The sequence below is a fragment of the Neoarius graeffei genome, chromosome 12 (assembly GCF_027579695.1).
Source record: "Neoarius graeffei isolate fNeoGra1 chromosome 12, fNeoGra1.pri, whole genome shotgun sequence".
NCBI lineage: Eukaryota > Metazoa > Chordata > Actinopteri > Siluriformes > Ariidae > Neoarius > Neoarius graeffei.
Window position 1 is genome coordinate 37192196 of NC_083580.1, and position 26055 is coordinate 37218250.

At 42.2% G+C, this 26055-nt stretch overlaps 1 protein-coding gene across 19 annotated transcripts in view; it reads left to right on the top strand.

Annotated features, from left to right (window-relative positions):
- rapgef6 (Rap guanine nucleotide exchange factor (GEF) 6) overlaps window positions 1-26055 on the top strand; it is a 721150-nt gene that overhangs the window by 241714 nt on the left and 453381 nt on the right. For all 19 annotated transcript variants that reach the window (XR_009655729.1, XM_060935824.1, XM_060935835.1 and 16 more), the window contains 2 exons: window positions 19500-19631; window positions 19891-20074. Coding sequence is in view for 18 of the 19 variants with exons in the window: in XM_060935824.1 (XP_060791807.1) it covers window positions 19500-19631; window positions 19891-20074 (316 nt within the window). In the remaining variant the exon portion in view is untranslated. The remainder of the gene's footprint in view (window positions 1-19499; window positions 19632-19890; window positions 20075-26055) is intronic.

A 26055-nucleotide genomic window follows, 5' to 3' on the forward strand; every position in this document is an offset into this window, starting at 1 on the left:
AGGCAAGCTGGAGCCTATCCCAGCTGACTACGGGCGAAAGGCGGGGTTCACCCTGGACAAGTCGCCAGGTCATCACAGGGCTGACACATAGACACAGACAACCATTCACACTCACATTCACACCTACGGTCAATTTAGGGTCACCAGTTAACCTAACCTGCATGTCTTTGGACTGTGGGGGAAACCAGAGCACCCGGAGGAAACCCACGCGGACACGGGGAGAACATGCAAACTCCGCACAGAAAGGCCCTCGCTGGCCACAGGGCTCAAACCCAGACCTTCTTGCTGTGAGGCAACAGCGCTAACCACTACACCACTGTGCCGCCCCGTCTTAACTCAAAGCTCTAAAATATTTTTTGTCACAACAACACAATCAGGATAACTGTGAAGATTATATGACAATTTAGCACTGCATATTTATTAAATCTGACAGACCTAGTACTGGGTCCAGTAGAATGCTACTATCGTTGTTTTCTGGTAAAAAGCTTTTTAAAAAATGCTGTTCTGCATTTTTGTTGTCACCCAGTGTTTGGTTGTTTGTTTATAGAAATTAGTGAGGATTAGTATGGAATCCTAGGAGTGCCATAAAAAAAGAACAAGTCTGTAAAAGAATAAGAAAAAACAATAAAGTACAACAGAAAATACAAGACAAAGTACAGCTCTCAATGGACTTGGAGATGCAGTGGTGGAGAGCTCTGCATGAACAAATGCCTTCAAACATCAATGAACTTAACTCAGTTTTTAAAGAAGTGGGCCAAATTTTTTTTCTCCAAAATGTGAGAGACTGATGAGCTCAACAGAAATATTTACTTCATATTATTCTTGCAAGGTGGTTCTAAATGTTACTGCATTATCGGATGTAATTATTTTTCCCCAACTGGTTTCTGAATGTTGGTTTACTGTTTGGAAACAAATTATGAAATATTACAATCTTTTTTGTTGTCGCCTGAGGTTGTTTGTTTGTTTATAGATGCTTGTGAGGATTAGTATGGAATTATAGGAGTGCCATAAAAAAAGAATAAGAAAAAAATGTTGAATATAAATGCAAATTAAAATATAAAAAATTGCAAATAAAATAAGAAAAAATGCAGCAATAAAATTAAACTGAAAGGAAGTTTGGCTCTGGGTATGGCCTGGGATCTCCTATAGCGCCACCATAATAATAATAATAATAATGTTAAATTTATATAGCGCCTTTCAAAAAACCCAAGGACGCTTTACAATTATAGACAAAGAAAGAAAAAATAAATAAAAATATAATAAGTAAAAAGTCCACCAAGTAGGGGTTAGGATGTAGAGTGGGGTAATACGCCCCCGGCCTGTTTTACCCAAAATTACCACCAGATGGCGCAAAGTTACATTTCTATTGTTGCTATGGACTGTCTTGACAATGGGGATATACAAATATCCACTGTGGATCGCATATCAGCAACGCAGCGGAGAGAAATCAAATTTCATGGTAAGTGATATAATTTTCAGATATCAGTAAAACTGTATTTAGATAGCTGCTATTTCGTCAGATGTCACAGCTGTGTATGTGGTATGAGTAGACAAGTCAGTACGTTAAATACATTAGGTATAAAAGTTGAATCACATTTTGAAAGTAAGACCCTTTTTTGTAAAAGTGTAGTCTGTGGGGTAAAACGCCCCCTTAATGGCAGGGTAAATGGCCCCCAGGGGACATCGTTTCCTTTTATCATAATTACTGTATTTCATACAGTTCTGAATAGCAGATACATAGTTTTTAATAACATCTCGTTTACCTGGTTGAGTAAAGCAAGTAATTTGAACTTAATATTAAAAATAATTGAAATTAAAAAAAAATTGAAATTAAAATGCGAAATATAATAAAATAATGCATCTATTCATTAATTCAGGGATATTTTCTTGTTTCTTTCACATTATAGGCTTAAGTAAACACTTTTGCTATCCAAACAGCTTTTTTTGAGTGAGGGGGCCTATTGCCCCACCTCAGGGGGCCTTTTACTCCACTGGGGGGGGGGTAAAAGGCCCCCTTGGCACAATGTTAATTTTTTTTTTTAACAAAAGCAAAGTATTAACTTTAGGCAAACTTTAGGTGCCATTATTGTTCATGTCACTGTTGTCAAAAACTATGATTAAAACTAAACACATGGTTCATTTCAACTTGGAGGAAAACTGAATTTTCCTTAAGGGGGGCTTTTTCCCCCACTCTAATTCCCGTGGTGTAGCAGCCACAGTCCCACCAAAAGGCACACGAAAACAAGTTCCACATCTCCAGCACCGCCGTGACGCCATCAGCAACATCGCTCAAACACCACGCCGTGGATCCACACAGCGAGCAGAGAAGCTCCGCCACACAGAGCGCTGGTGTGTCCCAAACCGCCTGCACAGCTGCCGCGACGCCACCGAGCAACATCGCTCGGAACATCACGCCAAGTGTTAAAGCCCAGAGCGCTGGACAACCATGATGTAAAATGAGCAACAGGCTCACTGCAGTCCACAGCTGGGAGTGCAGGCATCGCCCACGGCGAACCAAGGCCTGGAGGGAACCGACGCCCCAAACTGGGTCCGGAGCTACACCACAACCGGCGGACAAAACACTCAAACACCAAACTACACAAACACACAGAAAAGAAAAAAAAATAGAAAAAGAAATAAAATAAGAGCTCCGGTAAATCTTTGAGTCTTTTACTTGGCATACAGTTTCACGTACAGGCACCAAATTTGGTACACATATGGGTCTCCAAGAGGAGCACATTTGTAATTTATATTGCATTAGCCCAACAGGGAGTGAGGTATTTTGGATTTTGTGCATTTTGATGTTACATTTTGAAATACTACTACTAGACGGTTCATCAGATTCATGTCAGATGACTGTAGTGCGTTCTGGGAAATGTAGTTGAAAATCTTGTGGTGTTTTTTTTGTTTTATATTGCATGATCAAGGGGGAAAGACGACCTTGCCTGTAACTCTCAGCTCAGCCATGGTTTCTGTGGTGTGGTGATGTTGATCCAGCTTTGCAAAGTGAAGTGATGGGGTTTCTTGGGAGAAAACAACACTTTTTTTTTTCCATTTTTTGCTATTTCATATTTACTAGTTTTTTTCTTGTAAATGTACAACTTTAATCTCAGAGAATGAGTTATTAGGATGCAGTGCTGCAGCACAGCAACCTATGGGCTCCCCTAGGGGAGCCCATAGGTTGCGGTGCAAAGCACTGCAACTATTGTTCTTCTACGTATTTCTTCTTCTCTTCTTCTTATTATTCCTACGCAAATTTTGATTTCGAATAACTCAAAAACCGTACGTCGCACACAGACAACCAATAAATCAAATCGTGCGGCTCGATCGGACTCGCTATGCTATTACTTTTCTCTACAGAATACGATTTTTTCGCGACGTAGTCGCGAAAAAATGGTCCAAAAAACCCCCATTCATTTCTATGGAATTAATTGAAAAAAAAGCACTTTTTCAACGTTTTTCAAACATCCGCTGCTCTGGCATGCTTTCACCTAGAGACGTGATTCAAACTCTAAAACGTAGGAAAACTTCTCCTCTGTGGATCTGGCATTCAACTTTTCTGCTAGGTTCTACACTTTCGGATCAGGCCCGGCTCAAACGCCATGTGGGTTCCGGGAGAAAATCCAGCTTTTGAATGGGTGTCTATTGCGTTACACACCAGTGCACCTCGTTAAGCTCAGAGTGTAGGCGGCTTCAAAAAAAAGGTCAAACTTTCTCGCTTAAACTGTGTTTTCAGCCACAAATTTCACTCTACAGACATGATTTTCTCAAAAGTAGTACGAAAACTTGTCCTGATTCACACAATGTGTCTACCTAAACAATAGGATTTACGGTTTTTGAATGAGAAGCCTCAAACTGAGAAGAGGGCAGCCGAGAGGCTTCATTGACACCCATTATAAACGGGACAGAAAAGTCACTCATATTTAACTTGCTCTAGTGTCGTCATTTTTAACACTACAGACAAAAAATTACATCATTTTATTCAGGAGACCCTTCTAGCGCTCACTGTGAAAGAATTTTGTGAATAGCTGCTTCCGTTGTCGAGTTATTTGTCATTGTTCGAGGCCTGTTCCGTAGGAAAACACAGCACAAAATTCAAGACCTTGTGTGTCTTAGCTCATTGACACCCATTATAAACGTGAGAGAAAAGTCACTCGTTTTTAAATCGCTCTAGTGTCGTTATTTTTAACACTACAGACAAAAAAATACATCATTTTATTCAGGAGACCCTTCTAGCGCTCACTGTGAAAGAATTTTGTGAATAGCTGCTTCCGTTGTCGAGTTATTTGTCATTGTTCGAGGCCTGTTCCGTAGTAAAACACAGCACAAAATTCAAGACCTTGTGTGTCTTAGCTCATTGACACCCATTATAAATGTGAGAGAAAAGTCACTCGTTTTTAAATCGCTCTAGTGTCGTTATTTTTAACACTACAGACAAAAAAATACATCATTTTATTCAGGAGACCCTTCTAGCACTCACTGTGAAAGAATTTTGTGAATAGCTGCTTCCGTTATCGAGTTATTTGTCATTGTTCGAGGCCTGGTTCTTCGTAAAAATCAGTAGAAAACTCCATACCTTGTGTGACTTAGCTCATTGACACCCATTATAAACATGACAAAGTCTCTCACAGTCTATTCAGGAGACCCTTCTAGCGCTCACTGTGAAAGAATTTTGTGAATTTCTTTTTTTTGTGAAAAAAAAACGGCCTCGGTCGGCATGACACTTCACCTTAGCCGCCCACTTTATTAGGAACACTTCTGTTCGTACATACTACAAACTACAAACACTCTTCTTAGAGTTTAGAGTTTATTTTATTTTTAAAAGGGACAGTGCACAAATTAAACATTATCCTTGTGGTAAGGACAGATGTCTGTCCCAGGTTATAGCAGTACATGCTAATTTCCGCCTGTAGTCACTTTGTTTATACTCTTGAATAGCTCTTCTTCATGACAGCTGCTGTCTCAAGCACACACATAATCATTGCATTGAAACATCATTGCGGGTCACACATTCACGGCCAGCAAACATGCGTGACCGAATTGCTTCGCGCACTGCATCCTCTCACAATTTCCCCCGGGGAATTGTCCGGTCTAGTTTTTCTTGCAAATGTATGACTTTATATCATCAGAAATCTTTGCGATTTTTCTTGTAGATTTATGCTTTATATGTTAGAAATTGAGTTATTTCTTGAAATATACCCCCCCCACACAGAACTGTATTATTAGGATGCAGTGCTGCAGCACAGCAACCTATGGGCTCCCCTAGGGAGCCCATAGGTTGCAGTGCAAAGCACTGCAACTATTGTTCTTCTACGTATTTCTTCTTATTAGGATGCAGTGCTGCAGCACAGCAACCTATGGGCTCCCCTAGGGGAGCCCATAGGTTGCAGTGCAAAGCACTGCAACTATTGTTCTTCTACGTGTTTCTTCTTCTTCTTCTTCTTCTTCTTCTTCCGTATTCTTCTTCCTCCTACGCAAATTTTGATTTCGAATAACTCAATAACCATACGTCGCACACAGACAAACAATATATCAAAACGTGCGGCTCGATCGGACTTGCTATGCTATTACTTTTCTCTACAGAATACGATTTTTTCGCGACATAGTCGTGAAAAAATCGCCCCAAAAAACCCCATTCATTTCTATGGAATTAATTGAAAAAAAGCACTTTTTCAACGTTTTTCAAACGTCCGCTGCTCTGGCATGCTTTCACCTAGAGACGTGATTCAAACTCTAAAACGTAGGAAAACTTCTCCTCTGTGGATCTGGCATTCAATTTTTCTGCTAGGTTCTACACTTTCGGATCAGTCCCGGCTCAAACGCCATGTGGGTTCCGGGAGAAAATCTGGCTTTTGAATGGGTGTCTATTGCGTTACACACCAGTGCAGCTCGTTAATTCAGAGTGTAGACAGCTTGAAAAAAAAGCTCAAACTTTCTCGCTTAAACTGTGTTTTCAGCCACAAATTTCACTCTACAGACATGATTTTCTCAAAAGTAGTAGGAAAACTTGTCCTGATTCACACAATGTGTCTACCTAAACGATAGGATTTACAGTTTTTGAATGAGAAGCCTCAAACTGAGGAGAGCACAGGTGAGCGGCCTCACTGACTCCCATTATAAACGGGACAGAAAAGTCTCTCATTTTTAAATCGCTCTAGTGTTGTTATTTTTAACACTACAGACAAAAAAATGCATCATTTTATTCAGGAGACCCTTCTAGCGCTCACTGTGAAATAATTTTGTGAATAGCTGCTTCCGTTGTCGAGTTATTTGTCATTGTTCGAGGCCTGGTTCTTCGTAAAAATCAGTAGAAAACTCCAGCCCTTGTGTGTCTTAGCTCATTGACACCCATTATAAACGTGACAGAAAAGTCAGTCATTTTTAAGTCGGTCTACTGTCCTCATTTTTAAGACTACAGACAAAAAATTAGATCAGTTTATTCAGGAGACCCTTCTAGCGCTCACTGTGAAAGAATTTTGTGAATAGCTGCTTTCGGTGTCGAGTTATTTGTCATTGTTTGAGGCCTGATCCTGAGCAAAAATCAGCCAAAAATTGACAAGATTATGTGTCACTCTGTGCTTTCTCAGGCCCGTCGCCATGCCGACTGGGAGCAGTGAGTGACGGGGGGGGGGGGCTGCTGTCTCAAGCACACACATAATCATTGCATTGAAACATCATTGCGGGTCACACATTCACGGCCAGCAAACATGCGTGACCGAATTGCTTCGCGCACTGCATCCTCTCACAATTTCCCCCGGGGAATTGTCCGGTCTAGTTATTATTATTATACATACAATGTAACACAATAATTATTTTTTACATACATACAGTACACCGTTGTACTAATCCTACAGCTGTTAACATGCTATTCAAATTGAATAGTTACTTCAGCTTAGCAGTTAGCGATGGCTTATCTCTCTCCCTCTGACTATGGTAAGTGCATCCACTGTGCAAGACAACAGGAAAGATGACTGTGGTCACAGTGTTTGAGATCTAGGCGATTCAGAGAAAGTAAATGATCTGAATGAGTTGCCATGAACACTAAAACTTTTCCAAACGTAGATATTTTCTTATGGAAATATTCTTTAGGGATAACATGATCACTTTATTAATTTAAATTTTTTTTTTTGGGGGGGGGCATGGTGGTGTAGTGGTTAGCTCTGTCGCCTCACAGCAAGAAGGTCCGGGTTCAAGCCCCGTGGCCGGCGAGGGCCTTTCTGTGCGGAGTTTGCATGTTCTCCCCGTGTCCGCGTGGGTTTCCTCCGGGTGCTCCGGTTTCCCCCACAGTCCAAAGACATGCAGGTTAGGTTAACTGGTGACTCTAAATTGACCGTAGGTGTGAGTGTGAATGGTTGTCTGTGTCTATGTGTCAGCCCTGTGATGACCTGGCGACTTGTCCAGGATGTACCCTGCCTTTTGCCCGTAGTCAGCTGGGATAGGCTCCAGCTTGCCTGCAACCCTGTAGAACAGGATAAAGCGGCTAGAGATAATGAGATGAGAATTATTTTTGTTGTTTGAACAGATACAGATATTGCTGTACTCACTGTTTATATGCAAACGTAAACTGTTTTTTAAATTACTTAAAAGTTGTCCATTTTCACACCATTAAAATTTCAAAAAAGGGAAGGGTTTTTTTGTGTGTGTGTGTGTTTAATCCTCGTTCAAAGTCCTCTGTTGCACTCTTGCTCAGGAAATTAACAAGCATTAAATAAATCACAATCAAAACATGTATATCCTCCAATCAAACTTAATAGGAACAGCTGGTAAAATAAAGTATCAATATATATTGATTCTTATGTGTATAAATGAATTCTGTAAACTTTTTTTATGCAGTTGCATTCGATATAATAGTTTAGATGTGATGATAAAGTCTTTGAGAGTCTACAGTTTTTTGGTTTCGGTACCTGCAAAGTGCTTGAAAAATGCTTGGAGTTTACTCTTAAAAAGTGAACAAACCCTGATTAAAATGAATATTTGAACTAAATTGAACGATTTTATGTATTTTTAAACAACATTATTGACCATTACTAGTGGCATACAAGCAGGCCCGCCGACGGGGGGGGGGGGGGACAAACGGGTATGTTGTCCCGGGCCCAGGAATGGGGAGGGCCCAGAACTGGGCTCTCATGAAGTTGCGATTATTTTATTTCATTTCAAAATGTGTTGATTTTGGGGAGAAATGTGCTATATTTGCATTCAATAAATGATTTCTAGATCTTTTGCCTTTATTATCTTTGAAAAAGGCGTCAAGAACCCCCTACTACCCCTAATGCAAAAATGGTTTGGTCTGACTCTTTGATTAAGGGGAAAAAAAACGACATCGTTTGATCATAGCGCTTCGACAATCAGCGTGTGTGCCATTTGCCAACATGCACAAGTCAGGAGCACAGAAAAGAAAAGGGAAAAAGAGAGGAAGAAACCAAGAGACTCAGGGGCTCACTGCATAAATATTTTAAAAAAGATTCGGATGATGCAGCAGGTACCAGCAAAGGCAGTGGGGCAGCTGAGCCAGGTAAGACACAGCCAACTTTTTCCAGCCCTGTAAAGTAACCCCAACCAAGGCACGCGCGGCACGCAATTCATGTTACAAACGAGGGGAGAGCAAGTCACACTGAACACCATATCAAACGCACAGGGCATTGAATCATTTCATAACCACAACGGCTTAATAACATTGTGTTTCATATATCTGATTGAAGCTAAGAATATTAACATTAGCCCGCAGTCATATCTCGCCGTTTCTCGAGCGGTGTGTTCTTCTCTGCTTTTCACACTGGACAGTACGCACGCACGCACAACAAAAGTCCGGCGCATTGCATTTCGCACCTGAATAGTTGCAGACTAAGGAAATGTTAAAACTGTAAAAATGTTGAAATGCTAAAATGAAATGGTTGTTGACCGGTTGAATGGTTTTTGAATACCTGTCATTTAAGGGTTGGAGTGAGTAGAGACTGGGATAAGAGAGGTGGGTGTGTGTGTGGGTTGGCCCGGGGGGGGTTGTTAGGGGGGGCCCATTCAGAGCATTTTGTCCCGGGCCCAGCCAAAGCTGTCAGCGGCCCTGCATACAAGGTAATTTATCATAAAATAGTTCCTTACAAATGACAAATCTACTCAAGCAACAATTTGAGTCTTTAATTATACTAAGCCTAAATCTACTAGTGCATCTCAAAAAATTAGAATACCATGAAAAAGTTCCTCATCTCATTATCTCTAGCCGCTTTATCCTTCTACAGGGTCGCAGGCAAGCTGGAGCCTATCCCAGCTGACTACGGGCGAAAGGCGGGGTACACCCTGGACAAGTCGCCAGGTCATCACAGGGCTGACACATAGACACAGACAACCATTCACACTCACATTCACACCTACGGTCAATTTAGAGTCACCAGTTAACCTAACCTGCATGTCTTTGGACTGTGGAGGAAACCCACGCGGACACGGGGAGAACATGCAAACTCCACACAGAAAGGCCCTCGCCGGCCGCAGGGCTCAAACCCAGGACCTTCTTGCTGTGAGGCGATAGCACTAACCACTACACCACCGTGCCGCCTGAAAAAGTTCCTTTTTTCCATAATTTAATTCAAAAAGGTAAACTTTTTCATATATTCTATATTCATTACATGTAAAGTGAAATATTTAAAGCCTTTTTTGTTTTAATTTTGATGATTATGGCTTATAGCTCATGAAAATCAGAAATCCAGTATATCAAATTATTAGAATATTTCCCAAGATCAATCAAAAAAAGGATTTACAATACAGAAATGTCCAACTTCTGAAAAGTATATTCATTTATACACTCAATACTTGGCTGGGGCTCCTTTACCATGAATTACTGTATCAATGCAGTGTGGCATGGAGGTGATCAGTCTGTGGCACTGCTGAGGTGTTATTGAAGCCCAGGTTGCTTTGATAGTGGCCTTCAGCGTATCTGTATTTTTGGGTCGGGTGTTTCTCATCTTCCTCTTGACAATACCCCATAGATTCTCTATGGGGTTCAGGTCAGGCAAGTCGGCTGGGCAATCAAACAGTAATATCATGGTCAGCAAACCATTTGGTAGTAGTTTTGGCACTGTGGGTAGGTGCTAAGTCCTGCTGGAAAAGGAAATCAGCATCTCCAAAAAGCTCATCAGCAGATGGAAGCATGAAGTGCTCTAAAATCTCCTGGTAGATGGCTGTGTTGACTTTGGACTTGATAAAATACAGTGGACCAACACCAGCAGATGACATGGCACCCCAAATCATCACAGGCTGTGGAAACTTCACACTGGGCTTCAAACACCTTGGATTCTGTGCCTCTCCACTCTTCCTCCAGACTCTAGAACCGTGATTTCCAAATTAAATGTAAAATGTACTTTCATCTGAAAAGAGGACTTTGGACCACTGAGCAACAGTCCATTTCTTTCTCTCCTTAGCCCAGATAAGACACTTCTGACATTGTCTCTGGCTCAGGAGTAGCTTGATATTAGGAATGTGAAAGTTGTATCCCCTTTCTTGAAGATGTCTGTTCGTGATGGGTCTTGATACACTGACACCAGCCTCAGTCCATTCCTTGTGAAGCTCTCCCAAGTTCTTGAATCAACTTTTCTTGACAATCCTGTCAAGACTGCGGCCATCCCTGTTGCTTGTGCACCTTTTCCAGCCACCCTTTTCAGCAATGACCTTTTGTGGCTTACCCTCCTTGTGGAGGGCATCAGTGATCATCTTCTGGACAACAGTCAAGTCAGCAGTCTTCCCCATGATTGTGGTTGTATGTACTGAACTAGACCAAGAGATACACTGTGTTCATACTGTTTTACTCAAACTCACAATTCTAATATTTTGAGAGGTTTTTTTTATGTTTTTGTACTGTATGCTATACTGTACGGTGGTGTAGTGGTTAGCACTGTCGCCTCACAGCAAGAAGGTTCGGGTTCGAGTCCCGTGGCCGGCAAGGGCCTTTCTATGCGGAGTTTGCATGTTCTCCCCGTGTCTGCATGGGTTTCCTCCGGGTGCTCCGGTTTCCCCCACAGTCCAAAGACGTGCAGGTTAGGTTAACTGGTGACTCTAAATTGACCGTAGGTGTGAATGTGAGCGTGAATGGTTGTCTGTCTATGTGTCAGTCCTGTGATGACCTGGCGACTTGTCCAGGGTGTACCCCGCCTTTCGCCCGTAGTTGGCTGGGATAGGCTCCAGCTTGCCTGCGACCCTGTAGAACAGGATAAAGCGGCTAGCGATAATGAGATGAGATGCCATACTGATTAAAATTAAAATAGAAAAATGTTTGAAACATTTTAGTTTGTGTAATGAGTCTACAATATATAACACTTTCACTTTCTTAACTGATGGAAAATATTGAACTTTTCACAATATTCTAATTTTTTGAGATGCACTAGTATTTATAACAGATTTTCTTAAAATGGAGATGGTACCTTTTTAGAAAAAAAGGTGTAACCTCTGGACCAGTGGTGTCAAAAAATCCCCCTACTATCCTGATTTGCCTTTGTATAGCTCATAAAATTTTCATTTATTAGGCTCTACCTTGATGTCAATTACTGGCAGTTCCTGGTAGTTTTTGGGACTGCCTACTCCTGTGAACAGTTGTTAACTTGCATTTCCATGACAATTTACAGTGCTGCTTACTGATGGAAATCCCACTTTTCATGCAGAGATGTTCAGAGTGACTCCCATCAGCTGGCAACAGAAAGAGTGGCTTTTTACCCATTTCAGCTACAACCCCAATTCCAAAAAAGTTGGGCCGCTGTGTATACTGTAAATAAAAACAGAAAGTGATAATTTGCAAATCATGGAAACCCTATATTTCATTGAAAATAATACAAAGACATATCAAATGTTGAAACTGAGAAATTTTATTGTTTTTTGAGAAATGTATGCTCATTTTGAATTTAATGTCAGCAACCCATGTATGCAACACACGTATATAAATGCCTTAACAATATTATAGATTTTGATTTTAATTTTACCGGGAATTATAATATACATAATTGATACATGCCGCCGTCAGGATTTACATTTGTCAAGTATGCGTACTAACTGGAGCAAACAGCGTTTTATATTTTGTGCAGCTGCTGACTGGAATAAGTGCTTTTTTCACCTATCTTGGCTATACTCCTCCTAGATGGTTCATCTTCATGTCAGACTTGGTGTATATGAAGTCATGGGTTTTCTGATTCTATATTGTGAAGGAATATTTGATATGTTGAACAGTGTAGCCATGGATCCAGGATGAATTTGGGTATCTGTCAACAGATTTTTAGGATTGTTTCATTAGTTTGATGGCTGACAGGATTTCAACAAATCAATGAATGAGTAGCTTGGGGGTTGGTCTAGACGTGGTTACATCATGGCATCACCCTATGTGGCAACGCTGTTTATAGCATTTTAGCAGCAGTGTTGCTTATTCACTGGTTGATCAAAAACAAACTCTTTTAACCCTATAAAGTTGACAGCTGTGCTATTGATGCTATTTCCTCCAGAATAAGTCAGGGCTAATTATCAGCACCAGCCTGGTTGCACTTGCTAGCCATGGGCCTTGCTAATAGAGCTTAGCCAGAGAGCCGGCTAACATCACCTAGCTGAGGAGCTGGCTAACAGCAGCTAACTGAGGAGACTTGGATACCTTCAAGGTAAGAGGGTTAAAGCTAGACAGCCTTTTGATTTCATAAAATCCATGAAATTTATTTCCCTCTGAAATTTGGTCATTGTGATATATGTTTATCTCTGTAATATCTCAGAGTTTACGTGTTCTCCCCGTGTCTGCATGGATTTCCTCCGGGTTCTCCGGTTTCCCCCACAGTTCAAAGACATGCAGTTAGGTAAACATGGGTCAGCCATGACCTGAGGTTGGGCTGAAGCGCCCTTGAGCAAGGGCACCGAACCCACAACTGCTCCCTGGGTGCTGTAGCATAGCTGCCCACTGCTCTGGGTATGTGTGTGCATGCTCATTGCTCACGTGTGTGTGTGTGTGTGTGTGTGTGTGTGTGTGTGTTCACTGCTTTAGATGGGTTAAATGCAGAGGTTAAATTTCACTGTGTGCTTAAGGCTGTGCTTGAGTGTACGTGTGACAAATAAAGGCTTCTTTGTGGCTTCAAATAATAAAAAAAAACCCGGGCCATTCTGTGGCTGGAAAGTTATTTAATTTGAGGGGCTTCCCTAGCAGATAATATACATAAAATCACTTGCTTTGTGCGGTCAAGCAGACCAAGGAAGTCCATGTGCACATGTGCAGGTTTACCTTCTTTTGGGTTTTACACCAGCTAGCATCCACAGTGTTGCATTACTGCCATCTACAGGTTTATCTTGACCATGCACTGACAGTCACATCATTCTGTCGCTAAACAAACAACAGATCACACCGAGGTGCTCGCTGACCGCCAATATTTATAGTTTGGTCCTGTGTTTCCTTTCCTTCACAAAATAACATTTTCTTCTTGCTTTAATTGTTCTATTTTAAAAGCCTAATAAAATTGGAAGTCTGTGATTCGAATTCAGTAGCTTTCGGTCCACTAAACAAGAATAAGTGGGTGTCAGGGAAAATGCTTTTTATGACCTGAAGATTTCAGACTTTTCTGTTCTGTCATGGTCTGCTTAAAATTCCTTACTTCCCACTGTGTGTGTGTGTGTGTGTGTGTGTGTGTGTGTGTATATATATATATATATATATATATATATATATATATATATATATATATATGTGTGTGTATATGTATGTGTGTGTATATATATGTGTATGTATATATGTGTGTGTATATATATGTGTATGTATATATGTGTATGTGTGTGTGTGTGTATATATAATATATATATTTTGTGTGTGTATAAATTTGTGTATACACACACACACACACACACACACACACAGACAGTGGTGCTTGAAAGTTTGTGAACCCTTTAGAATTTTCTATATTTCTGCATAAATACGATCTAAAACATCATCAGATTTTCACACAAGTTCTAAAAGTAGATAAAAAGAACCCGGTTAAACAAATGAGACAAAAATATTATACTTGATTATTTATTTATTGAGGAAAATGATCCAATATTACATATCCGTGAGTGGCAAAAGCATGTGAACCTTTGCTTTCAGTATCTGGTGTGACCCCCCCCCCCCCCCCCCCCTTGTGCAGCAATAACTGCAGCTAAACATTTCCAGTAACTGTTGATCAATCCTGCACACCATCTTGGAGGAATTTTAGCCCATTCCTCCATACAGAACAGCTTCAAGTCTGGGATGTTGATGGGTTTCCTTGCATGAACTGCTTGCTTCAGGTCCTTCCACAACATTTTGATTTGATTAAGGTCAGGACTTTGACTGGGCCATTCCAAAACATTAACTTTATTCTTCTTATCCATTTTTTGGTAGAACGACTTGTGTGCTTAGGGTCGTTGTCTTGCTGCATGACCCACCTTCTCTTGAGATTCTGTTCATGGATAGACGTCCTGACATTTTCCTTTAGAATTCATTGGTATAATTCAGAATTCATTGTTCCATCAATGATGGAAAGCTGTCCTGGCCCAGATGCAGCAAAACGGGCCCAAACCATGATACTACCACCACCATGTTTCACAGATGGGATAAGGTTCTTATGCTGGATGCAGTGTTTTCCTTTCTCCAAACATAATGCTTCTCCTTTAAACCAAAACGTTCTATTTTGGTTTCATCCATCCACAAAACATTTTTCCAATAGCCTTCTGGCTTGTCCACGTGATCTTTAGCAAACTGCAGATGAGCAGCAATGTTCTTTTTGGAGAGCAGTGGCTTTCTCCTTGCAACCCTGCCATGCACACCCTTGTTGTTCAGTGTTCTCCTGATGGTGGACTCATGAATATTAATATTAGCCAATGTGAGAGAGGCTTTCAGTTGCTTAGAAGTTACCCTGGGGTCCTTTGTGACCTCGCCGACTATTACAGGCCTTGGTCTTGGAGTCATCTTTGTTGGTCGACCACTCCTGGGGAGGGTAACAGTGGTCTTAAATTGCTTCCATTTGTCCACAATCTGTCTGACTGTAGATTGGTGGAGTCCAAACTCTTTCAAGATGGTTTTATAACCTTTTCCAGCCTGATGAGCATCACCAACACTTTTTCTGAGGTCCTCAGAAATCTCCTTTGTTTGTGCCATGATACACTTCCACAAACATGTGTTGTGAAGATCAGACTTTGATAGATCCCTGTTCTTTAAATAAAACAGGATGCCCACTCACACCTGATTGTCATTCCATTGATTAGCAGTTAATTTCACCTTCAAATTAACTGCTAATCCTAGAGGTTCACATACTTTTGCCACTCACAGATATATACACAATATTGGATCATTTTCCTCAATAAATAAATGACCAAGTATAATATTTTGTCTCATTTATTTGTTTAACTGGGTTCTCTTTATCTACTTTTTAGGACTTGTGTGAAAATGTGATGTTGTTTTAGGTCATATTTATGCAGAAATATAGAAAGTTTCTAAAGGGTTCACAAACTTTCAAAAACCACTGTGTGTGTGTGTGTGTGTGTGTGTGTGTAATCCATCCGTCCATCCATCCATTATCTGTAGCCACTTATCCTGTCCTACAGGGTCACAGGCAAGCTGGAGCCTATCCCAGCTGACTATTGGCGAGAGGCGGTGTACACCCTGGACAAGTCGTCAGGTTATCGCAGGGCTGGCTGAGACAAACAACCATTCATACTCACATTCACACCTATGGTTAATTTAAAGCCACCAATTAACCTAACCTACATGTCTTTGGACTGTGGGGAAAACCAGAGCACCCGGAGGAAACCCACACGGACACGGAGAACATGCAACCTCCACACAGAAAGGCCCTCGCTGGCTGGCCGTATGTGAGAAGAAATGAATATATATATCATATGTCACTTTCAGTGTTTGATGACTGCCTAAAAACTTTATCAGCTTAGACTGCGCCATTGTTTGGTTCATGCAGAGATCATTGCACCACCACATGAGGCCGATTTAAGATGCATTGCGATTTGGTTAAACGCTTGACACCCATTTGGTTATCATATGTAGTCAATTTTTATTTGTCACAAGCACATGCTCATTGTTTACACTCTGGCTTCCCGCTGTCTTTCACTGGGGTTGGAGTTCAGCAAACATAGGGATTTGTGGAGGGATTTCTAAAAAAAAAAAAAAAGACTTATGATCAAGATGACAAATACATTCATCACTGTGACAACTGCTAGTAATTTTCTCTTAGTCACTCATGGATTATGTTCATGAATGATGAGTGTGACGAGCACCAGCAGGAACCCTGCCTCCTTTTTACACATAGACACACATGCACACAATTCCTTCTCATACACAAACTTCTGAGCACTGTCCTTCTATCTCACAATGCTAATGAAATTAATAGTCCCAAATGTCACACAATAAATGATTTATACAATTAAAACGTTGACGTACTTTCACACCGCTATAACCTTGTGCGCGCGCACACATGCACCAGAGAGTACCAGCATTCACAAAGCTAATTTTCGATAAATTTTGGATGAAAGGACCAAATCACATTCACCTTCTTTAAAATCTACAACCCTTGCACTGAAATGTGTTAGTGCTTTGCTTCACAAAAGTTTTCAACACCAAAATGAAATCTAGTTACAGTGGTGCTTGAAAGTTTGTGAACCCTTTAGAATTTTCTATATTTCTGCATAAATATGACCTAAAACATCATCAGATTTTCATACAAGTCCTAAAAGTAGATAAAGAGAACCCAGTTAAACAAATGAGACAACAATATTATACTTGGTCATTTATTTATTGAGGAAAGTGATCCAATATTACATATCTGTGAGTGGCAAAAGTATGTGAACCTCTAGGATTAGCAGTTAATTTGAAGGTGAAATTAGAGTCAGGTGTTTTCAATCAATGGGATGACAATCAGGTGTGAGTGGGCACCCTGTTTTATTTTAAAAAACAGGGATATATTAAAGTCTAACCTTCACAACACATGTTTGTGGAAGTGTATCATGGCATGAACAAAGGAGATTTCTGAGGACCTCAGAAAAAGCGTTGTTGATGCTCATCAGGCTGGAAAAGGTTACAAAACCATCTCTAAAGAGTTTGGACTCCACCAATCCACAGTCAGACAGATTGTGTACAAGTAGAGGAAATTCAAGACCGTTGTTACCCTCCCCAGGAGTGGTCAACCAACAGATCACTCCAAGAGCAAGGTGTGTAATAGTCAGCGAAGTCACAAAGGACCCCAGAGTAACTTCTAAGCAACTGAAGGCCTCTCTCACATCAGTTAATGTTACTATTCATGAGTCCACCATCAGGAGAACACAGAACAACAATGGTGTGCATGGTAGGGCTGCAAGGAGAAAGCCACTGCTCTCTAAAAAGAACATTGCTGCTCGTCTGCAGTTTGCTAAAGATCACATGGACAAGCCAGATGGCTATTGGAAAAATGTTCTGTGGACGGATGAGACCAAAATAGAACTTTTTGGTTTAAATGAGAAGCGTTATGTTTGGAGAAAGGAAAATACTGCATTCCAGCATAAGAACCTTATCCCATCTGTGAAACATGGTGGTGATACTATCATGGTTTGGGCCTGTTTTGATGCATCTGGGCCAGGACAGCTTGCCATCATTGATGGAACAATGAATTCTGAATTATACCAGTGAATTCTAAAGGAAAATGTCAGGACATATGTCCATGAACTGAATCTCAAGAGAAGGTGGGTCATGCAGCAAGACAACGACCCTAAGCACACAAGTTGTTCTACCAAAGAATGGTTAAAGAAGAATAAAGTTAATGTTTTGGAATGGCCAAGTCAAAGTCCTGACCTTAATCCAATCAAAATGTTGTGGAAGGACCTGAAGCGAGCAGTTCATGTGAGGAAACCCACCAACATCCCAGAATTGAAGCTGTTCTGTATGGAGGAATGGGCTAAAATTCCTCCAAGCCAGTGTGCAGGACTGATCAACAGTTACCGGAAATGTTTAGTTGCAGTTATTGCTGCACAAGGGGGTCACACCAGCTACTGAAAGCAAAGGTTCACATATTTTTGCCACTTACAGATATGTAATATTGGATCATTTTCCTCAATAAATAAATGGCCAAGTATAATATTTTTGTCTCATTTGTTTAACTGGGTTCTCTTTATCTACTTTTAGGACTTGTGTGAAAATCTGATGATGTTTTAGGTCATATTTATGCAGAAATATAGAAAATTCTAAAGGGTTCACAAACTTTCAAGCACCACTGTACTCTTAATACCCAGGACCAAAATCACACAAACTTTTACTTTATCAGATGCACACAAACAACACACGTGTATACATCTGTGTACATATTAAGACTCCCACAGCATTTTTCATGAATTGGGAGCCCTCTGTATTCCATAGATTTATCACAACTCTACCTCCACCACTTTTTAATCCAGTTGTATTTATTAATATAATAGGTTATTGAGCTACCTTCCACAACACATTAACATCAGTTAGCATCCCAAGTTACTCATGCCATCTCCCATTAAGATGCCATCTCCAATTAATGCAGCATTACTATAAAATAATAATAGTTCTGATGATTTTTACCTTTTCTCGCACACGCCAGACATAACTGATATCCATTGCATTATTTTTCTTTTTTCACTTTTTCCCCATGCACTGACCTACTATTGCAGACCAACATTAATTTTTTATCCTAGGTTTCCTCTGGCCATCCTCAACCCCCTGCCTGTACAGAACTTTATCCATCCACTCCAGGTGCACAGATAAATTGGTATCCACAGGTATTACTCAAATTCTGCATGACCTGTCTCACTACAGGATTTTCAACTCTGCCCAGGACATAATCACAAAAATGTTTATTTTTAATAGTTATTCCCAAAATATAATCACCCTTAAGGCCCGATTGACAACATGTAACAGAGATTTGCATGTAAATTTTCAGTATGGGCAACTCCGTTGACGTTTGCATTCTTTCATTCTTATGTTGCTTGCTTAGTATTGTTTCAGAGTCCTTCCAGGACAGGTTGCTTTATACAGACATCATGTGACAGACCATGTGACACTTTGATTACACACAGGTGGCTCTTAATCAACTAATTGTGTGATTTATGAAGTGAATTGGTTGGACCAGCTCTTATTTAGGGGTTTCCATATGAAAGGGGGTGAATACTTCCGCACACTCCAGATTTCTGTTTTTTCATCTTAATTATTGTTTATGTCACAATAAAACAATAATTTGCACCTTTAAAGTGGTAGGCATGTTGTGTAAATCAAATAGTGCTAACCTTCCAAAAATCCATTTTAATTCAATCTTTTAATGCAACAAAACAGGACAAACACCAAGGGGGATGACTAATTTTGGAAGACACTGTACCTATAATACTAATGCTTATCTCTTTGCCCCACCCCCTCTCTGGCTTGCATAATGTATTGATATGGAACATGGATAAAATCAGTAGAACTTTACCTCAGCCTTGGTAATTTCATCTTAATTAAATCCTTCTAAGATCAGTCCCTATTGTTTCCTTTCTTGTGTCATCAGCTTCCTGGAGATTTTGGCAAGATGCACTTGATGGACCACCCACATCTGCCAGTGATGCCAGTACCACCCAGCCAATCAGGATGCAGCATCGGCAGTGATTCAGCAAGCAGTAGCTTATCAGATATCTACCATGTAATGACTGGATTTATTAATATACTTTTTATTTTATCAGAATGTTGTTCAATACTTCAAGGCTTCACTCTTTTTTTAAAATTATCCTGCAGTTTTTATCATTTTGTGAATGAAATGATGTAAAAACTAAAGTGAAACATGGGAACAATAGAATATTTCATATTCTTTGGCTTAATTTTAAAAAGGCCTCTCATTTGAACCAACTGTAAAAACACAAACAGAACAATGGTGGAAATAAGTGCATTTTAAACTCTTTTAGGCCACAGAGGAGAGTGAAGTTGGTGAAATGGATCTATCTGGGCTCCCAGAGGCACCTGTGGATTCAGATGATGAGTATGAAGAAGATGAACACCTTGAGCATGCCTCAGATACTCTGCTTGGCCGAGATGTCGTAAGAGAGTGTCTGGAGAAGGAGCCAGCTGAACGCAGTGATGATGACATTGGTTAGCCTTTCTTTTGTAAAAGTACTTATTGTAGCTGGATAGATTGGTTTTGGATTGGTATGCATAAAACCGTTCAGAGTAAAATTTTGTGCCAGAAGAATTCAAAAAAGTTACTTCCATTTGTAGGCCTAATAATGGGAGTAATGTACTGAGTGTTTTTGGCATCAAAAGTGGTCTGAAATAGACAAATAGTTAGAAGCATCTTATCAGCATCTTTCTTGTTATCTCTTACCAGTTTGAGATGCTTCAGCAGCAGCTCAAACTGGTAAGAGGTAACTAGAAAAATCAATTGATGGCTATGTGCATGTGCATCCACTAATTTTTTTTTTTTTGTGCTTGTACAGGTGTATTGGAATTCATTCTTTGAGTACTGCAATAACACATTAACCATTTTTTAAATCATAAAATTGAGCAGTGATCAAATTTTTCCAGTAAAACTATAAGAAACAACACAGTAATGACTGGTTTATGCACAACCCTTAAAGATGCACTACATGTAGACTGTCCATCCAGACATTTTCTGCTGCTTGTCTAGGTCACAGGGGCAGCAGTTCTAGGAGAGATGCCCAGGCCTCCCTATCCCCAGCCACCTTCTCTGCTTTTCTGGGGGGACACCGAAGCATTCCCAAGCCAGCCAAGAGATATAATCTCTCCAGTGTCTTGGGTTTGTCTTGGTTTCGCCTCCTAGTTGGACATACCTGGAACACCTCAGCTAGTAGGCATCCATGGGGCATCCTAGGCAGATGCCCAAACCATCTCAGCTGGAGCAGCAGCTCTACTCTGAGCCCCTCCTGAATGTCCAAACTCCTCACCCTGTCTCCAAGGCTGAGCTTGGACACCCTTCAGGGAAAGCTAATTTCTGCTGCTTGCATCCACTTTCTTGTTCTTTCGGTCACTACCCACAGCTCATGACCATAGGTGAGGGTAGAAATGTAGATCGATCAGTATATCAATAGCTTTGCCTTTTGGCTCAGCTTTCTCTTCCTGAGGACAGACCGGTACAGCGTCCGCATCAGTGCAGAAGCTGCACTGATCCATCTGTGAAACTCCTGCTCCATTCTACCTTCACTCCTGAACAAGAGCCTGAGATACTTGAAGTCTTTTATTTGAGGCAAAGACTCATCCCCAATCTGGAGGGGGCAGTCCACTCTTTTCCAGATAAGAACCATTACCTCAGACTTTTGATGATTCTCATCCCAGCAGCTTTACATTCGACTGCAATCTGCCACAATCCAAGCTGGAGATTATGGCTTGATGAAGCCAACAGGACCACAATGTCTGCAAAAAGCAATGATGCAGTCCTGACCGCACTGGACCAGACAGCCTCCATCCCTTGGCTAAGCCTAGAAAGTCTGTCCATAAAAGCTGTAAAACCAAATCGGTGACAATGGGGCAGTCCTGGTTGAGACAAACATGCACCTGGAACAAATCTGACTTGTTGCCAGCAATGCAAACCAAGCTCTTGCTCCAGTTATACAGGGCCCAAATGGCCCATAGTAGTGGAGTTGGTACCCCGTACTTCTGAAGCACCTCCACAGAACAACTTGAGGGACACAGTTGTATGCCTTTTCCAAGTCCACAAAGCACATGTAGACTGGTTGAACAAACTCCCATGCACCCTCTAGTACCTTTTATGAGGGTAAAGACCTGGTCCAGTGGTCAACAATCGAGACAAAAGCCACATTATTCCTCCTGAATCTGAGGTTTGACTAACAGATGGCCTTTCCTCTTCAGCACCCTATAATAGACCTTCCCAGAGAGGCTGAGGAGTGTTGATCCTCCTATAGTTGGTGCATACCCTCCAGTCCCCCTTCTTAAAAAAGGGAATCACCACCCCAGTCTGCTTTTCAGATGGACTGTCCCTGAACTCCACACAGTGTTGAAGAGGCATGTAACAAAGATGGAAGAAGAAGCCTTTGTCACATGCATACTCAAGCACAGTGAAATTTGTCCTCTGCACTTAACTCATCAGAAGCAGTGAACACATGCCTGTGCACACACACAAGTGAACAATGAGCGCACACATACGCACCCACCCAGAGCAGTGGGCAGCTATGCTACAGTGCCCGGGGAGCAGTTGGGGGTTAGGTGCCTTGCTCAAGGGCATTTCAGCTCAAGGCCACCCCACATTAACCCCCTGGGGTTGAGAGCTTCACCGGCAAAGCTTGACAGGTTTAGAACAAGTAGGTCATACATTTAGAAGAAGAAGAAACCTTTATTTGTTACATGCACACTTCAAGCACAGTGAAATTCATCCTCTGCATTTAACCCATCTGAAGCAGTGAACACACGCACGCACACACCCAGAGCAGTGGGCAACCATACTACAGTACCCAGGGAGCAGTCAGGGGTTAGGTACCTTGCTCAAGGGCACTTCAGCCCAAGGCCGCCCCATGTTAACCTAACTGCATGTCTTTGAACTGTGGGGGAAACCTGAGTACCTGGAGGAAACCCACATAGACACGGGGAGAACATGCAAACTCCACAAATAAAGGCCCCCATTGGCCACTGGGCTCAAACCCAGAACCATCTTGCTGTGAGGCAACAGTGCTAACCACTACACCAGTGTGCTGCCCCACAACATCCAGAACTTTAAGGACCTCCATGGGGTCCTGTCACTGAACAGGTTTTTTTTTGTCAATATTTTATTGAGTTTTAGAGCAGAACAAAACACTGAACATACATGACAGCAGTGGAAGGTATGAGCAAAATGCATATACCATACAAAATGACCTAATAGAAGAAAAAGAATGAAACAAAATAGAGGTATTGCAACACTATATAGGACTTATATAGGATATAGGTATTACAGCACATATACATGGTCATGTTCTTAGAACATTCACAGTTTAGAGATTACATGTGAATTAGGGAATATGCAGCTAAGGCAATGAGAGAGAATCAATACCCTGGAAATAGCATTAGGCAAACTCTGAGGTGCAAGAGAGACACCAGTTCACATTGCAGCACCATCTGCATATTAAGTCTACTGTAGAGCCCAGCAGTCAGTTCAGGAAAGGTGCCCACGACTTATCAAAACACCTCTCATTCCCCTTTAAAACTGAACTCAGGCGTTCCATTGGTAGAACTTTTAAATATTTCTCCATACCATTGGTTAACAGTTGGAGGTCTGGGCTTAATCCACTGAAAAAGTATGCATCTCCTAGCTAACTACAGAAGCTTGTATAGGAGTTTTTGCTGGAGGCTTGATAAAGTCCCTCTCCTGAAAGATTTAACAGAAACAGACCAGGATGTATTTGTATGTTCTTACCAAAAATTAAGTTAATTTCATGTGAGACTTTCCCAAAATGTAAATATCAAAGGGCAGTGCCAGATGCAATGTATATAAGACCCAGCCTCCTGCTTGCACTTAATACAGAGGGGAGAGATCTCAGGATAGAAGGTGTTTAGTGAAGAGTTTTTTTAACCACCTTAGTGACATCTGCCCTAGTGATGGGAGAATCCCACACTGGGTACTCATATATTGCTTCCCCTGTGGAAAGCGTGTCAATGGGTTTCAGATTTTTGAAGTATTCCTTCTACCACCTAACTATATCCTCAATTGAGGTCAGCAGCACACCATCCCTACTGTATGCAGTAGGGGCAAAACATTGCTTTCACCTCCTGACTTGTCTGATAGTTTACCAGAATCTCTTCCAGGCCAACCAAAAATCATGCTCCGTGGCCTCGCCGAACTCTTCCTACTCCTGAACTTCTGCAACTGCCAAAGCTGTGCTACTCTTGGCCTGTCAGTATCTGTCAACTACCTCTAGAGGCCCATAAGCTAACCAAGCTCAAAAGGACTCCTTCAGCTTGATGGCTCCTTTTACCACTGGTGTCCACCACCAGGTTTGGGGTTTACCACCAGAATAGGCAACAACAACATTACAGCCACAGCTTCGTACAGCTGCCTCAGCAACGGAGGTGTGGAACATGGACCATTTGATATCACTGTCCCCAAAATACCATGAAATGCAGTAGAAATTCTGCTAGAGATGGGAGTTGAAGGTCTCTGGGACAGGATCCTCTGTCAAATGATTTTAGCCCACCCTCATGATACATTTGGGTGTACTGGACCTGTCTAGCAACATCCCTACCATCTGATCCAACTTATGACCAGGTGATCAGTTGACAACTTGGCTCTTGTCTTCACCCAAGTGTCCAAGACATACCAGTCACAGATCTGATGACATGACTCCAAAATCGATCATCAACCTATGGCCGAGCGTGTCCTGGTGCCAAGTGCACTTATGAACACCCCTAAGCTCAAACATGGTATTCATTATGGAAAACACTGATTTAGCACAGAAATTCAATAACGGGACACCACTCAGGTTCAGGTCAGGCACACTGTTCCTCCCAGTCACCCCCTCCCAAGTTTCACTGTCGTTGCCCATGTAAGTGTTGAAGTCCCCCAGTAAAACAATAAAATCCCCAGAGGAAGCACCTTCCAGCACCACCCCTAGGGACTCCAAGAAGGCTGGATACTGTAAACTGTTTGGCACAAAATTACAAACAGTCAGAGCCTGTTCCCTGACTCAAAGGTGCAGTCAACCCTCTCATTCACCAGGGAAAACTCCAGTGTACAAGTGCCAAACTGGGGGCTATATGTAGGCACACACCTGCCCAGCTACCTTTCATCCAGGGCAACTCCAGGATGGTATAGAGTCCAGCCCCTCTCCAGAAGATTGATTCTGGAACTTGTGCTGTGTGTTCTAAGACTGACTGCAGGAACTGAGAATGATCAAAGTTTTGAGAATGCTATTTTGAGAGACTTTTTAAACTCCTACTTCAGTGTAGGTACTGTCACAGCACAAGAGGAACCAAGAGTGACGTAAGCGTACAGTGATTAGTCCAGATGTAAGTGTACATTGGTTGGATGATGTAGAATGTCCCTTAGGTGTGGGTGGAGCACAGAGGACGGCAGGACAGAGATTAAGGTGACTAGAAGGCTTTATTGGCACACTTTTCAGTTTAACAATAAACACTGGAGAGAAACACACACACACACACGCACACACACTGTGTTCTCATCCAGGGAAGACCGTCTCCTCTGCTCTCCCTCTGCCTCCTTAAATAGGGTGCGGTTACTGGGAAGACACACAAACACAGGTTAATTACCGTCAGGTGTAGTGATTCTGCCACTCACCTTCCCTGGCTCCGCCCTCCTGTCACAGACCGGTGCTTGACCACGCCCTCGCTGCCACATACCCCCACCGCCCGACTCAGGCCGGGCGGCCGTCCGGCCCGCAGCCGACCCCCCCCCCCCCCCCCCCCCCCCCTTGGCGGGAGAGGAAGTCCGCCACGACCATCTGCGCCCCCGGCCTGTGGACCACCTTGAAATTGAAGGGTTGGAGTGCCAGATACCAACGGGTGAGCCGCGCGTTGGCATCTTTCATGCGGTGGAGCCACTGGAGGGGGGCACGTGGTCCGAACAGAGGGTGAAAGGGCGCCCCAGCAGGTAGTAACGGAGAGTGAGGACCGCCCACTTGATCGCTAGACATTCTTTTTTGATAGTGCTGTAGCGCCCCTCATGCACCGACAGCTTCCTGCTAATGTACAGGATGGGGCGGTCCTCCCCCTCCACCTCCTGGGACAACACCGACCCCAGCCCTCTGTCCGACGCATCGGTCTGCAACACAAAAGGGAGAGAAAAGTCAGGGGAGTGTAATAGTGGCCCCCCACACAGTGCAGCCTTTACCTCAGAGAAAGCCCGCTGGCACTGCTCCGTCCACTGGACCGGATCTGGTGCCCCCTTTTTAGTGAGGTCAGTCAGCGGGCTGGTGATGTCCGAATAATTAGGTATAAACCTACGATAGTAGCCAGCCAGCCCCAGGAACTGTCTCACCCCCTTTTTGGTCTTGGGCCTCGGGCAGGCCGCAATCGCTGCTGTCTTGTTAATTTGGGGACGCACCTGCCCGTTGCCCAAGTGGAAGCCCAGATACCGTACTTCCACCCGCCCAATCGCACACTTCTTCGGG